The sequence below is a fragment of the Vipera ursinii genome, assembly GCF_947247035.1.
Source record: "Vipera ursinii genome assembly, chromosome: 7".
Classification (NCBI taxonomy): Eukaryota; Metazoa; Chordata; class Lepidosauria; order Squamata; family Viperidae; genus Vipera; species Vipera ursinii.
In genome coordinates, this window is record NC_139521.1 from 2421694 (window position 1) to 2437103 (window position 15410).

General features: G+C 45.0%; 1 protein-coding gene across 10 annotated transcripts in view; it reads right to left on the minus strand.

Annotated features, from left to right (window-relative positions):
- Positions 1-15410, minus strand: part of APBB2 (amyloid beta precursor protein binding family B member 2) — a 99689-nt gene that overhangs the window by 53099 nt on the left and 31180 nt on the right. For 7 of the 10 annotated variants that reach the window (XM_083367649.1, XM_083367647.1, XM_083367639.1 and 4 more), the window contains one exon: positions 6995-7105. In XM_083367649.1, the coding sequence (XP_083223775.1) occupies positions 6995-7040 (46 nt within the window). In that variant the 5' untranslated portion in view covers positions 7041-7105. The remainder of the gene's footprint in view (positions 1-6994; positions 7106-15410) is intronic. The other 3 variants (XM_083367646.1, XM_083367642.1, XM_083367645.1) reach the window with 1 other exon arrangement.

The following is a 15410-nucleotide window of genomic DNA, read 5'->3' on the forward strand; positions in this document are numbered from 1 at the left end:
TACTCTTGGCTGATAATAAGCATTATCCAAGTTCCCTTGGTAGACTAGTAGTCACGTAAGGATTTAAGCATCATAACGCAATCTAACAGAGAGGCCAGTGTCTTAAAAGGAATCCCTGTTGACCCAATAAACACAAAGAACAAAATGAGACGTACTTTTCCAGGTAGACAAAGGGAAAGAAGCAGAAGATCCAATAGGAATCACAGCTGGCCCCTAGGATCTCGGCAAGGAGAGATGACCTGCACGGCAAGGAGAGATGACCTGCACGGCCCCAAGGGATGTAACTCTCAAAGTGATGTATCTGAGCAGACATACAGGGAGTCCTCAACTTATGACAGCACCAGAAAATGTGAGTATGACCATTTTTCAGAGTTATGACCTTTGCAACATCCCCACGATCGTGCAATCAAAATTTAGATGCTTGGCCACTGACTCAGACTTACGATGTTGCGGTGTCCCGGGGTCATGCGATCACCTTTAGCGACCTTAAAAATCCAGGTTTGCCTTCCTCTCAGGTAAATAGGGTTTGTTTTTTTTTACACATACTTGGGTTGTGAACCACCTTGCAAAATATTGAAAAAAATGTGTGGGCATGAACATGCAACCACATTTCAGTTTGTGAACAGGGTGTGTGTGTGGGGGTGTGTGTGCAATCTGCGTACATTAAAATACACTGCAGACCAATTTCTCCCCTGTGCCGCAAGAATCCAGGCAGGAGTAATGTGCAAAGATCTTGCTGTTTCCTTCCAAGGACCAAAAACCCACAGCTTCTTTTGTTGCACAGGTCCCCAAGGTTTAGGAATAACCTGCTTGTGAAATACAGGCAGTCCTCAACTTACGATCACAACTGAGCCCAAACAGTCTGAAATGATACACAGTTTCCTGCCTGAGTAGGGGATTGGACTAGATGACCTCCAAGGTCCCTTCCAACATCCTCATCGTCATTATTATTATTAATTATCGCACAGTCAGCCAGATGTTCAGACTGGATTTGGCCTTTTTGTCTACCTATCGAGTCCTTCCCAAGGACCTGGGATAGGCAGATGTGGATGTTTGATGGTATCACAGATCTCGTCGCAGGATGGAAGCAGTTCCTAGTAAGGCCGCCTTTTGCAATTGACTGATGGCGAATTTGTCAATGCCGATGATGGGGTTCAAGTGGTGCTCCAGTTGTTTAGGGATTGCACCCAAGGCACCTATTACTATTGGTGGCACCCTTTGCCACAGTTTTTCTATTTCTATTTGTGGGTCTTTGTATTTTGTTATCTTCTCCTGTTGTTTCTTGTCTATTCTGCTGTCTCCAGGCACTGCCACGTCCACTATCCAGATTTTTTTGTCTTTCTTATCGACAATTGTTAAGTCCGGGGTATGTGGCAGCTGCCTGTCTGTTTGAATTCTAAAGTCCCAGAGCAATTTCTATGACTTTCATAATAATAATAATAATAATAATAATAATAATAATAATAAGAAGAAGAAGAAGAAGAAGAAGAAGAAGAAGAAGAAGAAGAAGAAGAAGAAGAGGAGGAGGAGGAGGAGGAGGAGGAGGAGGAGGAGGAGGAGGAGGAGGAGGAGGAGAGGAAGAGGAGAAGGAGAAGGAGAAGGAAAAGAAGGAGGATGTGGAGGAGGAGGAGGAGGAGGAGGAGGAGGAGGAGGAGGAGGAGGAGGAGAAGAAGAAGAAGAAGAAGAAGAAGAAGAAGAAGAAGAAGAAGAAGAAGAAGAAGAAGAAGAAGAAGGAGAAGAAGGAGAAGGAGAAGGAGAAGGAGTAGCAGTAGTATTTCCATTGCTAAGCAAGACAGACCCTATGTGACTGTTCCCCATTTTACAACCTTGCTTGCCACAGTTGTTAAGAGAGTCACTGCCATTGTTAAGTTAGTCACACGCTTTGTTAAGTGAACCCGGCTTTCCTCGTTGACTTTGCTTGTCAGAGTGTCGCAAAAGGGGATCACGTGATGCCTCCCCCACACACTGGGGACACTGCAAGCCGTCCTAAAATGTGAGTCAGTTGCCAAGCGCCTACATTTCGATCGTGTGAACCCAACGGGACGCTGTGCCGGTCGTTAAGTATGAAAAAGGGCCGTAAGTCGCTTTTTCCCCAGCGTCGTTATAACTTTGAACGGCCGCTAAAGAAATGGTTGTCATTTCGAGAACTACCTGTTACAAGGAAAAGGAAGAAGCAGGCAAGGGAAAGGAGAAAAACGTAATACGTTTTCTGCTCCTACTTTAATGCCGGCCCACGAGCCTGGTATAAACTTCAACGAACTGTCACTGAAGTTGGATTAAATTATAACCCGCATAAAGGATGGCTACAGCGAGTAGAAAATTTATTAGCTCTTTTTTTAAAAAAGGCGAAAAAAAGCCCTCTCAAAGAATGTCCAATTCTAATCATTAAAGGTTCTCACTATGTAAGAATATTTACACCGTTCCCCTTTTGGAAGGATGTAAATCTGTATTCCCTAAATCTGTAATCCTGGGATTTTTCCCCCCCTCTCCCTTTTTTAAGGCTATAAAATGACTAAGAGAATTATCACAAAGGGCAGGAGGAAAGTTGCAGCTTGTGAAACTCAGCCAAGAAGGGATATTTTATAGCTGCTGCATGTTGGCACCCTTTATTTACTGCAAATGAGTTAAGCCTCTAAAACTTGGCCTTCTTACAGAAAAAAACAACAACAACCCAACGGAGCCGGGACTTTAATTTTGGGTTTGCATGCAAGGGCAACAATTTGGCCTTAAAAGTACTCAATATTTACGGGAGGAGTCGGCAACTGGAGGCAGAAATTAAAAACCTTTTGTTTAAATATCCCATCAGCATTCTGAAAAGGTAGACTTTATTTAGTTTTCCTATTTCCGTCTAAGAGTGCACTATTCCTCCAATGGGATTTTCCCATGTATTTTACCAGGAAACATAGATAGGGCAGCCTAGAAACGTCAGTGCCCTCCTAACCATACCCAAGCACTCCGAGTTTGTTGGCGATGTCCATTTTGCTCTCTGAGTTCATGGTGACCTAACCCTAACCCTAAGTGGAATTTTCATCCAATGGGATTTTCCCATGTATTTTACCAGGAAAGATAGATAGGGCAGGCTAGAAAAGTCAGTGCTCTCCTAACCATACCCAAGCACTCCGAATTTGTTGGCAATGTCCATTTTGCTCCATGAGATCATGGTGACCTAACCCTAACCCTTAGTGGAATTTTCCTCCAATGGGATTTTCCCATGTATTTTACCAGGAAATATAGATAGGGCAGCCTAGAAAGGTAAGTGTCCTCCTAACCATACCCAAGCACTCTGAATTTGTTGGCAATGTCCATTTTCCTCTCCGAGTTCATGATGACGTAACCCTAACTCTACTCTATTTCTTTAACTCCACAAATCAAAATCACTCTGAAATCGCCTACAACCATGAATTGGAATTTGATCTCTATAATACAAAAGTTAAACCTCTACACACCATGTTGTTATATAGCCATTCTCACCTTGCAAAATTAACATGGCATTTGTTAGTTAAGGTGGACAATGCATCCATTCAGTTCAACTATATTTACCCATCTTAGGCTTGATTAATTTTAATTAACGTTAGGGTTACGGCAATCACCGGTCCATCAATTCTGATATTTCTAAAGTCCTAATGATTTCTAGGAGACCGTTTCTCAAGCTTGGCTACTTGTAAGATGCATGGACTTCAAATCCCATAATTCCTCCCAAGTCAGCTATGGCTGTCTGGGAAATTCTGGGACTTCAAGTCTACACACTTAAAGTTAGAGACACACTGACCAACTTGGAAGTAAATGCTTAAAGCTGCACCTGGAGACTTGTCAACTATTGCATCTATATCTAATTGTATCTCCATTGTCACCTATAGGGTCTCAAGATGTTCTTCAACGCTCCAGAAGACAGGCTTAAGATACAGAAGGATCTTGACAAAGTTGAATATTGGGCCCTATCTAACAAAATGAAATTCAGTATAGAAAAAAAAAGTAAGGTTCTACATTTAGGCAAGAAAAACCAAATGTACAGGTATAGTATAGGTGGTTCCTCGCTCAATAGTAGTAACTGTGAGAGGGATGTCGGAGTCCTAGTGGACAAGCACTTAAATATGAGCCAGCCATGTGCTGCACCTGAGTTGAATACAAGTAGGTCCTCTACTTACAGCAGTTCATTTATTATTATTATTATTATTATTATTAATTTTATTTGTATACCGCCCTTCTCCCGAAGGACTCAGGGCGGTGAACAGGGCAATACATATTAAAAAACAAGATACAAAAATTAAAAACGATTAAACAAATGCCCATGAATAAGTTAAAACACATTAAATAATAGATTAAAACAGATTAATAAAACCCAACCCCATCCCATCAGGCCAGGCCAGCTTGTTCGAAAAGGTAGGTTTTGAGATCATGCCGGAAGGAGCGGAGAGGTCAGGCACCATCCAGAGCTTGACCGGAAGATGGTTCCATAAATCCGGCGCGCCCACAGAGAACGCCCTCCCCCTGGGGGCCACCAGTCTACATTCTTTGACCGGTGGCACCCTGAGGAGGCCCTCTCTGTGGGAGCGTACTGGGCGGAGGGAAGTTGACGCCGGCCGCAGGTGCTTCCCAAGGTATTCCGGACCCATGCCATGTAGGGCTTTGTAGGTCATTACCAACACCTTGAATCTCACCCGGAAGACAACTGGAAGCCAATGCAGCTCGCGGAGCAGAGGTGTAACATGGGAGTGTCGGGAAACTCCCAACACAACTCTCGCGGCTGCATTCTGTACCAGCTGGAGCCTCCGAGTGGTCTTCAAGGGTAGCCCCATGTAGAGAGCGTTGCAGTAGTCCAGACGAGAGGCCATGAGGGTGTGAGTGACCGTACGTAAGGCATCCCGGTCTAGATAGGGCCGCAAATGGCGCACCAGGCGAACCTGGGCGAAGGCCCCCCTAGTCACAGCTACTATATGGTCTTCTAGAGAAAGCTGTGAATCTAGGAGGACTCCCAAGTTGCGAGCCCTATCTATGGGGGGTAATAACTCACCCCCCATAGTGAGAGATGGGGTATCCTGAATATCCCGAGATGCCGGTACGCACAGCCACTCGGTCTTGTCAGGGTTGAGTCGAAGCCTGTTCCTCCCCATCCAGTGACTGTTCAAAGTTACAACAGCACTGGAAAAAGTGACTTATGACCGTTTTTCACACTTATGACCGCTGCAGCATCCCCGTGGTCACGTGATCAAAATTTGGACACTTGGCAACTGACTCATATTTACGACGGTTGCAGTGTCCCTGGGGACACAACCTTCTGACAAGCAAAATCAATGGGGAAGCCAGATTCACTTAACAACTGAGTTACTAACTTAATGGCAGTGATTCGCTTAAGAAACAGGACAAGGAAAGGTCATAAAAAGGGGCAAAACTCATTTAACCAATTTCTCATTTAGCTCAGCTGGGGTGGTTAATTTGAGGATTACCTGTAATTACAGCAGTTTTAAAAAAACAGAACGAGTGAATAAATGGGATGGAATGACGCTCTGTTATCCCAAACAGTGGAATACAGGCAGTCCTCGATTTAACAACCATCCGTTTGGCCACTCTTCAAAGTTGCAACGGCACCGAAAAAAGTGACTTACGACTGGTGCTCATGCTTACAGCCATTGTATCAAGAATGAAACTTTGGCAGCTACGTGCCTCTTCGTTTCAACTTGCCCTTAGAGTAAGGGAGCAGGGAGGCGTTGCTTTAAAATGGGCTAGATGGAGAAACGAAACCTCTGCGATTCTGCTGAAGACAGTGAGAGCCTGAAACCTTTTCAAGGACACTGCAGCAGGTGTGGAGAGGAAGCAGACGGTTCCCATGACAAAGTGAAATTGTTTGCATGGACTAGGTGAGGGGGGTGGGGTCGGCCGGAGAAATTATTGTTTAATTCTATGAAACTGGTGTCTGGGAACCTCAGAGTTAGTTTTGCTCCAACATTACTATGCTGTGTATTCAATAAAGATAAAGATTTTCGGAAACGGAATAAACCTGGAGTTTTATTTGGATTCCCGAGCTGGATGTCGACACATTGCAGTATCCCCACAGTTATGGGAGCTTGACAACCAGCATGTACGGTAGGTGTGAACTTGTTGTGACTCAGTCACATGATTGCCTTCCCCACCGGCTTCTGACAAGCAAAGTCAGTTGGGGAAGCTGGGTTCGCTTAACACCCGCGTGATATAAAATTAGGTTATAGGAAGGATATTTTTTTAAAGAACTCAATGTAACCATCTGTGCAATGACTCCATTCCCTACTTGCTGAAACCTCTCCATATTGAACTCAGGAAGAAGAACGAAGAAAAAAATCTTCAAAACGCCACAATTCCACGTGTGCCTAAACGCCGAACGAGAAGTTCAGACAGAGGAACGACTAACTTGACACACTGCAAACCTTTTGTTAGCAAAAACGTCTGAAAACAACCTCACCCCGGGCTTCAAAACCACACCCACACAATTTCACACGGCCGTGATGAAGATTTCCCAATAAATCACCACGTCTACAGCCACTGCACCGCCGTTTCAAAAGGCCACAAGCCAGCCAAGCTAAACCTACTACAGATAGTTCTCGACTTAGAGCAGTTCATTTGGTGACGGTTCGAAGTTACAACGGCACTGGGGGAAAAGTGACTTCTGACCGTTTCTCACACTTACGACCGTTGCGGCTTTCCCTGCCGTCACGTGAACAAAATTCAGACTTTTGCCGACCGACTCATATTTACTCTGTGACGGGATCCCCTTTGGCGGCCTGCTGACAAAGCAAAGTCGGTGGGGAACCCGGATTCCCTTAACAACGGTGTTACCAACTGCGCGACTGCAGGGATTCCCTGAGCAACTGTGGCAGGACAGGCCGCAAAATGGGGCAACGCTGACTTAACAAGTGTCTCGCTTAGCAACAGGAGTTGCTCGTGCGTCGAGGGCTAGCTGAATCGCAGTTGGTTTGGCCTTTGCAGTGAATGGGCTATCCGGGAAAGGTTTTTGCATACGTACATGAATTGCTTTGACGATACTGGGCTCCAGGGTACCGCCTGCCCATATTGTTCGTCAGCACATTATCCGGTGTCGTCAGCTGTTTTCAAAGCACTTGACAAAACGCCTGTTCTGGGAGGAAGAGAAGGAAGAAGGAGGAGGAGGAGAAGAGTGCAAAGATTTAGTAGAATGCCTACATTGTTTTCATTAAAATGCTAATGTCCTTCTCTGGACAACGGCTTTAATAAATTATTCACCCCTCCTGCCGGCAGCAGAGACGGAACTGTTGAGCTATCAATGTGGAGCAAATTTACTACTTCTGCTTCTTCTCTGCAGATAACCATAAATAATCTCCCAGCCAAGGGGGCACCTGATACACCGGCTCACCTGGGCTTGGGCAACCTTGAGATACGATGCGAGTCTCCCGGGAGGGATTCCAGTCTCTTGGATGGGGAAAGGATGGCAGATGTAGCCCTCTGGCACATCTGGAGGACCACAGCGCAAGCTACACACTCTGGCAACGGGCTTGTTGGTGTCAGGTGTGAAGAACCAGGTCCACACCTGAAGGTTCAAATTTGCTGATTTATTGCTCCAAGTCTACGCCCAGGAATCTTCTCAGACTTAAAAGTCTGCCCGTGGTAAAACTAGGGTAAAACTCAGGGGTCTCTGAGCCTGGTTGTTTTCTTCCAGATGTTTCACTACCCAAACTAGGCGACATCCTCTGTTCTAGTACAGTACTGCTAGTATAAACAGAAAGCAAACCTCACTCCCTTTAGTACTGGTGTTGTTACCTAGATGGCTCATGAAACGCCTGCAAGAAAATCACCAAGCTTGGAGAGCACCAAGGACCCCACAGTTGTCCTTCCTCCTTCTCCTTCTCCTCGTCCTTCTCTCCATAAACCTCATTCCCTTCTAGCACTGACGGTGTTACCTACTTGGGTCATGAAACGTCTGCAAGAAAACCACCCAGCTCAGAGACCACCAAGGACCCCACAATTCTCCTCCTCCTCCTCTGCTCCACAAACCCCACTCCCTTGTAGCACTGATGATGTTACCTAGTTTGCGTAATGAAACATCTGCAAGAAAATCACCAAGCTCAGAGAGCACCAAGGACCCCACAGTTCTTCTCCTCCTCCTCCTCCCCCCCCTCCTCCTCCTCCACCACCACCACCACCCTTCTAGCACTGATGATGCTACCTAGTTGGGTAATGAAATGTCTGCAAGCTCAAGAGAACATCAAGGACCCCTCCTTTCAACCCTGAGCTACACATGCAAGGCATTCTAGATATTTAGGATTACCGGTTACAACAAAAAAAATTCAATCCACACAACCACTTGACGTCCTTTATCAGGATCGTGGGAGATTTCTCTTTTTATTTATTTATTTTTCTTTTATGTACTTATTAATTTTCTGGGCTACCCATCTCACCGATTCGGCGGCCACAAACCAGACGTGGATACCAAGAAGCCACTTTTGGAAGAGTTTGAAAAAAAATAAGAAGCTACCCATTAGAAAGAATTGATGGGTCCTTTACCTGCAGTTAAAAAACAAAAAAACCCACATGACTCATTCTTCAAATAAAAATAAAAATAAGCAATGAAATGAAATGAAACGAAATGAAATAAAAACACAAAACTATGCCTGCAAGAAAAGCCCACATGGAAGTTTGCTTTTTAGGAAATATTTGGCCTGTTATCCAAACACGGTGCTTCCCCGCCCCCCCCGCCCCCTTTTTTTAGGTTACACGTTTTTTGCTATTTTCCTTTCCTTGGAAATACCTTCTCCCAGCGGGGCTGTTCTGCATGGTTAGCAATAGCACAAGGCTGAGTAAACAGCAGCCAGTCTCAGCCTGTGACTTGTTTTCACACTGTCAGTGTTTCTTCGTTTCCCCACCACAACCACCTCGCCCCAAAGGTGTGGAGAAGTTTCCACAGCACTTGGTATAATTGGCAACATCCTTACAAACACTTCTGTGTGGAAAGAGAAGAGGCCAGGAGCTCAGTGCTCCAAGCTCTGCCACAAAAAAAGAATCCATCCATCCACCCATCCATCCTTCCCTTCCTCCAACTATCTACGTCTCTTTCTATCTCTCTACCGTCTGTCTATGTCTCTCTTTCTATCTCTCTATCATCTGTCTGTCTCTCTCTTTCTATCTCTCTCTATGTCTAACTCTATCTCTCTATCGTCTATCATCTTTCTATCAATCATGTCTACCTCTTTCTTTCTATCTATGTCTATCTGTCTCTATCGTCTATCTATCATCTATGTCCATCTGTCTCTCTCTATCTCTCTATCTATAATGTCTGTCTGTCCGTCCGTCCATCCGTCCATCCATCCATCCATCCATCCATCCATCCATCCATCCATCCATCTATCTATCTATCTATCTATCTATCTATCTATCTATCTATCTATCTATCTATCTATCTATCTATCTTATCTGGCTATCTGACTATCTATCTATTGTTTTAGATAGATAGATAGATAGATAGATAGATAGATAGATAGATAGATAGATAGATAGATGATAGACACACAGACAGACAGAACTGCAAAGCCAGCTGAGAAACAATTGCCTCCAATCTGAGCTGGCTTTTCCTTGGATCTCTCCATCCATTGAACCCCAAGGATGGACAGATGGATGGATAGGTAAATGGATAGAAGGAAAGAGAGGAGTGGGAGGGAGGGGGAAATGGGTGGATGTTTGGATGAATGGATGGAAAGGAGGGAGAAGGGAAATGGAAGGAAGGAAGGAAGGAAGGAAGGAAGGAAGGAAGGAAGGAAGGAAGGAAGGAAGGAGCCACAGCTGTACAACCTTTGAGTAAGGCTTTCCATAGGCAGAGCTGAAAATGTTGGCTTTCCGGACACAACACTGTGACACTCATTCCTTGATTGCAGACAAGAACGGACCCAGAGTAGCAGAAGTTCTACCTACGGAGGTGCACCAAGCCCATCTACAAGTTCCTTATTCCGAAGTTCTAATTCCAGGCCTTTTCCTCCTTCACTTCCGAGTCAACAGATATTTAGCTACTCTCTTATCATACGGAAGGCCTTGGATGGACTTTTCCTAATCATTGGGATTCTCCCTCTAGCTTGGAACGGCTGCTTCCGGCTTCGCCAACCTCACTCCTTACGAAATGTCACCTGTACTCCTCCTTTAGGTTATATAGTCAGGCATGAATGCTGCCCCCTCCAACCCAACTTTTTAAGTGGATTAACAATAAGGATACTCCACTATCCCATTAGGGGGGGGGAAAGGTCAAGCACAAAGGGTTAATTACTGGGGACCATTAAAACAGTCAATACAAATCAATCCCGATACCAAACAATTAGATTGAAGTCTATTCGGTGAGATTTATTTTTCCGCTACGGTTAAAATCCCAAAAGGCAAGAAGCCTTTCAAAGGAGGAAGGAAGGTTGCTAAGAAAAGCCAAGGTTGCATCAGCTTCCTTCAACGGGATGGTTATAAAACAATGGGAGGATTTTTAAAGCAGACCGTGGACATGTTTGATGGCGTGTTAAACTACATTGAGAGATGCATTCATGGGTGCTGTGTTACATCGTTGACTGGCTGGCCAACCAACTTCTCTTTTTGCGGTTTTCTTATATAACAACAACAACAATAATAATAAAAGTTGGAAGGGACCTTGGAGGTCATCTAGTCCAACCCCCTGCTCGGGCAGGAAACCCTATACCATTTCGGACAAATGGCTGTCCAGTCTCTTCTTAAAAACTTCCAGTGCTGGAGCATTCACCGCTTCTGGAGGCAGGTGGTTCCACTGGTTAATTGTTCTAACTGTCAGGAAATTCCTCCTTAGTTCTAGGTTGCTTCTCTTCTTGGTGAGTTTCCATCCGTTGCTTCTTGTCCTCCCTTCGGGCGCTTTGGAGAATAGCTTGGCTCCTTCTTCTTTGGGGCAGCCCCTGAGATACTGGAACGCTGCTATCATGTCCCCCCTCGTCCTTCTCTTCGTTAAACTAGACATACCCAATTCCAGCAACCGTTCCTTATATGTTTTAGCCTCCAGTCCCCTAATCATCTTTGTTGCTCTTCTCTGTACTCTTTCTAGAGTCTCAACATCTTTTTTACATCGTGGTGGCCAAAACTAGATGCCGTATTCCAAGGGTGGCCTTACCAAAGCATTGTAAAGCGGTATTAACATTTCACGTGATCTTGCTTCTATCCCTGTTTTAATGCAGCCTAGCAGTGTGTTGGCTTTTTTGGCAGCTGCAGCACACGGCTGGCTCATATTTAAGAGATTGTCCACCAGGACCCCAAAATCCCTCTCACAGTTGCTAGTATGGAGAAGGTACCACCTATACTATAGCTGTGCACTTGGTTTTTCTTGCTTAAATGTGGAACCTTACTTTTTTCATACTGTCCTTGGGAAGGACTCTATAGGTGAATAACAATGCCAAATCTGTTCTAAACATCTGGACGACTGTTGGACTTAACCATAATTATCATTTCAGCTGCTAAAAGATTCATTTGGGATTGGAGCCACGTGTTGTAGGGAAAAAAAACCACATTGATATTATGGAAATGATGAACGGCTGCCGGAACTGGCTGTGTCTAGTCCAACAAAGAGAAGGACTAGGGGTCCCATGGTGACCATCTTCCAGTATGAGGGGCTGTGACAAAGAAGAGGGGGACCATCTATGCTCCAAAGCGCCTGAGGGAAGGACAAGAAGCAATGGAAGGAAGATTATCAAAGAGAGATCCGATTTTGGAAGTAAGGGGAAATGTCCTGACAATGAGAACAATTACTCTAGGGCAGGGGTAGGCAACCTCGGCTCTTTTTGGACTCGTGGACTTCAACTCCCAGAAATCCTGAGCCAGCCACGCTGAGGGGAAAGGGAGAGGTTTCCATGCTGAGCCATGCTGGCTCAGGAATTCTGGGAGTTGAAGTCCACGAGTCATGAAGGGGCCATAGTTCCCTATGCTGGCTGAGGAATTCTGGGAGTTGAAGTCCACGAGTTATGAGGGGGCCATAGGTCCCCCATGCTGGCTCAGGAATTCTGGGAGTTGAAGTCCACGAGTCATTTAAGAGCCGAGGTTGCCTACCCCTGCTCTAGTGGAACGGAAGTTGCCTCCAGAAGTTGTGGGTTGCTCCATCACTGGAGGTTTTGAAGAAGAGGCTGGACAGCTACCTGTCTGAAATGATACAGGGTCTCCTACTTGAGCAGGGGGTCAGACTAGAAGACCTCCAAGGTCCCTTCCAACGTAGTTATTCTGTTATTCTGGTATTCTGCAGGAACACTTATGCTCTCTAACTGGCACACCAGCATATTTTTTCTGGCGACTCGTGGCTGATAACGCTAACCACAAATCCAGCTTTAGATGACACCTAGAACCATTCTTGAACCGAATAAGCCAAGAAAAAGCTATTTTTTTTTAAGACTGTGGGTAAGGCCCTTCATTAGAGCCACCATCTAACGTCAGAGAACTAACGTATTATGTACGCCGCTGACCGTTTATTTCTTTTATTTGCTTTAACGGTGACAAAAAGTCAAGTGAGGGGAGGGGGGAATAAAAACGCAAATAAGAGAAACGCAAGCAAACGGAAAAGAAATATGTATTTTTATACTGCTTGGAGCAGGCCAAGAGCGTCGGGTTTTTAAAAAGCAGCACTAAACTTTTGGCTATATGGAAGAATGCTAGGCAGCCTGTTACACTAATAGAAAGCCAATTCATCAGCAGAGGGAAGACATATCATGTCCAACACAATTACACAATCACTAAGCCTTCTTAAGTAGTACAAAATGCCAACCGTTCAGACCGACGGAAGACCGATAGCCCCTGGGCTGGCATCGTCTAAGTTTCCAGGCCGTTCCAGAGCTCAAACCGAAATTGTGTTTAAATTTAAGTATTTATTTATTATTTAGATTTATATACCACCCTTTCCCGAAGGACTCAGGGCGGTTTACAGGATATTTAAAAGAAAATCAATACAAAAGTTAAAACAAATTTAAAAAGATTAAATGAAACCCTGAGAGAAAATAAAAACCCAGTTAAAATTAAAATTAAAAATTCTCAGCCTGGGCCAGAGAGCTCGAAGAGCCAGGTCTTCGGGTCCCGGCAGAATGAACGGAGGTCGGGGGCAGTCCTAAGCTCCGCGGGCAGCTGGTTCCAGAGGGCAGGTGCCCCCACTGAGAAGGCCCTACCCCTGGGTGTTACCCGCTGTCAATCTTTAACCGGCGGCACCCTGAGAAGACCCTCCCTGTGGGAGCGCACTGGACAAAGGGAACTTGATGCCGGCAGCAGGTGTTCCCTCAGATATCCCGGACCCTCGCCATTTAGGGCTTTATAGGTCATCACCAGCACCTTGAATTTCACCCGAAGGGCAACCGGAAGCCAATGCAGCTCGCGGAGTAGAGGTGTTACATGGGAGTATCGGGAGACCCCCATCACGACTCGCGCGGCCGCATTCTGCACCAGCTGAAGCCTCCGGGTGGTCCTCAAGGGCAGCCCCATGTAGAGAGCGTTGCAGTAGTCTAAACGGGAGGTCACGAGCGCATGAGTGACTGTGCGCAGGGCATCTCGGTCCAGGTAGGGTCGCAACCACTGAAATGAAAGATGACGATGCTGTTTTGAAATGATCAGGTCCCTTCTAGCGCTGATGATGTGAGCCAGCTGGGTAATGAAACGTCTGCAAGAAAGCGTGCAGGCTGAGAGCTACTGGATACAAAGAGGGATCCAGCCACCCTCACAAGCAACAATGATGTTACCTAGCTTGGCCAAATAGACTTTAAGCCAGAATTGTTGTAAGTCCAGGACTATAACGCACCTGCCTTGACGTTTATACCAAAACAGACAGAAGTTACATCCATTTTACATTTTGCAGGCGTTATCTCTGTTCCACTGTCCACATTCTGGTGAAAGAGAATTTCCCTCCTTCACCTCAGCTCTAAAAAAAACACGGATGCTACCAAAATATAACTCAAAAGGAAAAACTACCAAGAAAGCCTCAAAAAGGGAAACGAAATGCTCCTGGCCCAAAATTGCAGGTTGTTTTAAGTCAAGGACAACAATTATTCTCTTTCTAATGAAGGCTCCCTAAGCGCAATCGTATATTTGCTCCTCTGCGCCAAGAGTAAAACCCACTCTCTCTGTGATACACAAGACTGTGTATTTTGCACTGAGTGTGGAATGGCAACTATGTGGAGCATTTGGCCTGCAGGATCCAAAGAACACAGGGTCATCGGCAGCCGTAAGGTCCACTTAGAAGAAAATGACAAAATTGTAACCTTTTCGCCTTTAGCCAGGATTTAAAGCCTTAATGGGTTTAGGACTGAGCTGTAGGTATTCCCAGCTTTTATAATCTTAGGACCAGTGCAATTTATTGTCTGAGAAGACCAGGGTGACTACAGACTGGGGTGAAGATTAGAGGCCTCAGAACTCTTTGGAGAAGATACGAAGAACAGCTGCAGGAATTGGGTAGGTCTAGTTTAATGAAGAGAAGGACCAGGGGCGACATGATAGCAGTGCTCCAATATCTCAGGGGGCTGCCCCAAAGAAGAGGCAGTCAAGCTGTTCTCCAAAGCCCCTGAAGGCAGGACAAGAAGCAACGGATGGGAACTCATCAAGGAGAGAAGCAACCTGGAACTAAGGAGAAACTTCCTGACAGTTAGAACAATTAACCAGTGGAACAACCTGCCTCCAGAAGTTGTGGATATTGGAGGTTTTTAAGAAGAGACTGGAGAACCATTTGTCTGAAATGGTTTAGTTTCCTGCTTGAGTAGGGGGTTGGACTAGATGACCTCCAAGACTCCTTCCAACTCACTCTACTCTACTCTACTCTACTCTACTCTACTCTACTCTAATTCTATTCTATTCTATTCTATTCTCTCTTCTTATTCTATTCCATTCTATTCTCTCTTATTCTATTCTATTCTATTCTATTCTATTCTATTCTATTCCCATCCCATTCTCTATTCTATTCTTTCTATTATATTCTATTCTATTCTATTCTCTTCTCTCTTCTTATTCTATTCCATTCTATTCTCTCTTATTCTATTCTATTCTATTCTATTCTATTCCCATCCCATTCTCTATTCTATTCTATTCTATTCTATTCTATTCTATTCTATTCTATTCTATTCTATTCTATTCTATTCTATTCTATTCTATTCTATTGGCCCAAAGTCACCCAGCTGGCAGGATTTGAATTCCTGGTTTCTTGCTTGGTTTGACCTACTCCCTTGGCCCTTTTATGACTCGTGGACTTCAACTCCCAGAATTCCTGAGCCAGCCACGCTGAGGGGAAAGGGAGAGGTTTCTAAGCTGAGCCATGCTGGCTCAGGAATTCTGGGAGTTGAAGTCCACGAGTCATAAAAGAGCCAAGGTTGCCTACCCCTAGCCTAGTGGTTAGGGCTTGATGCTTTAACTACTGCACCAACCTGTTGCCTTAACCACTAGATCCTACTGGCTACCATGGT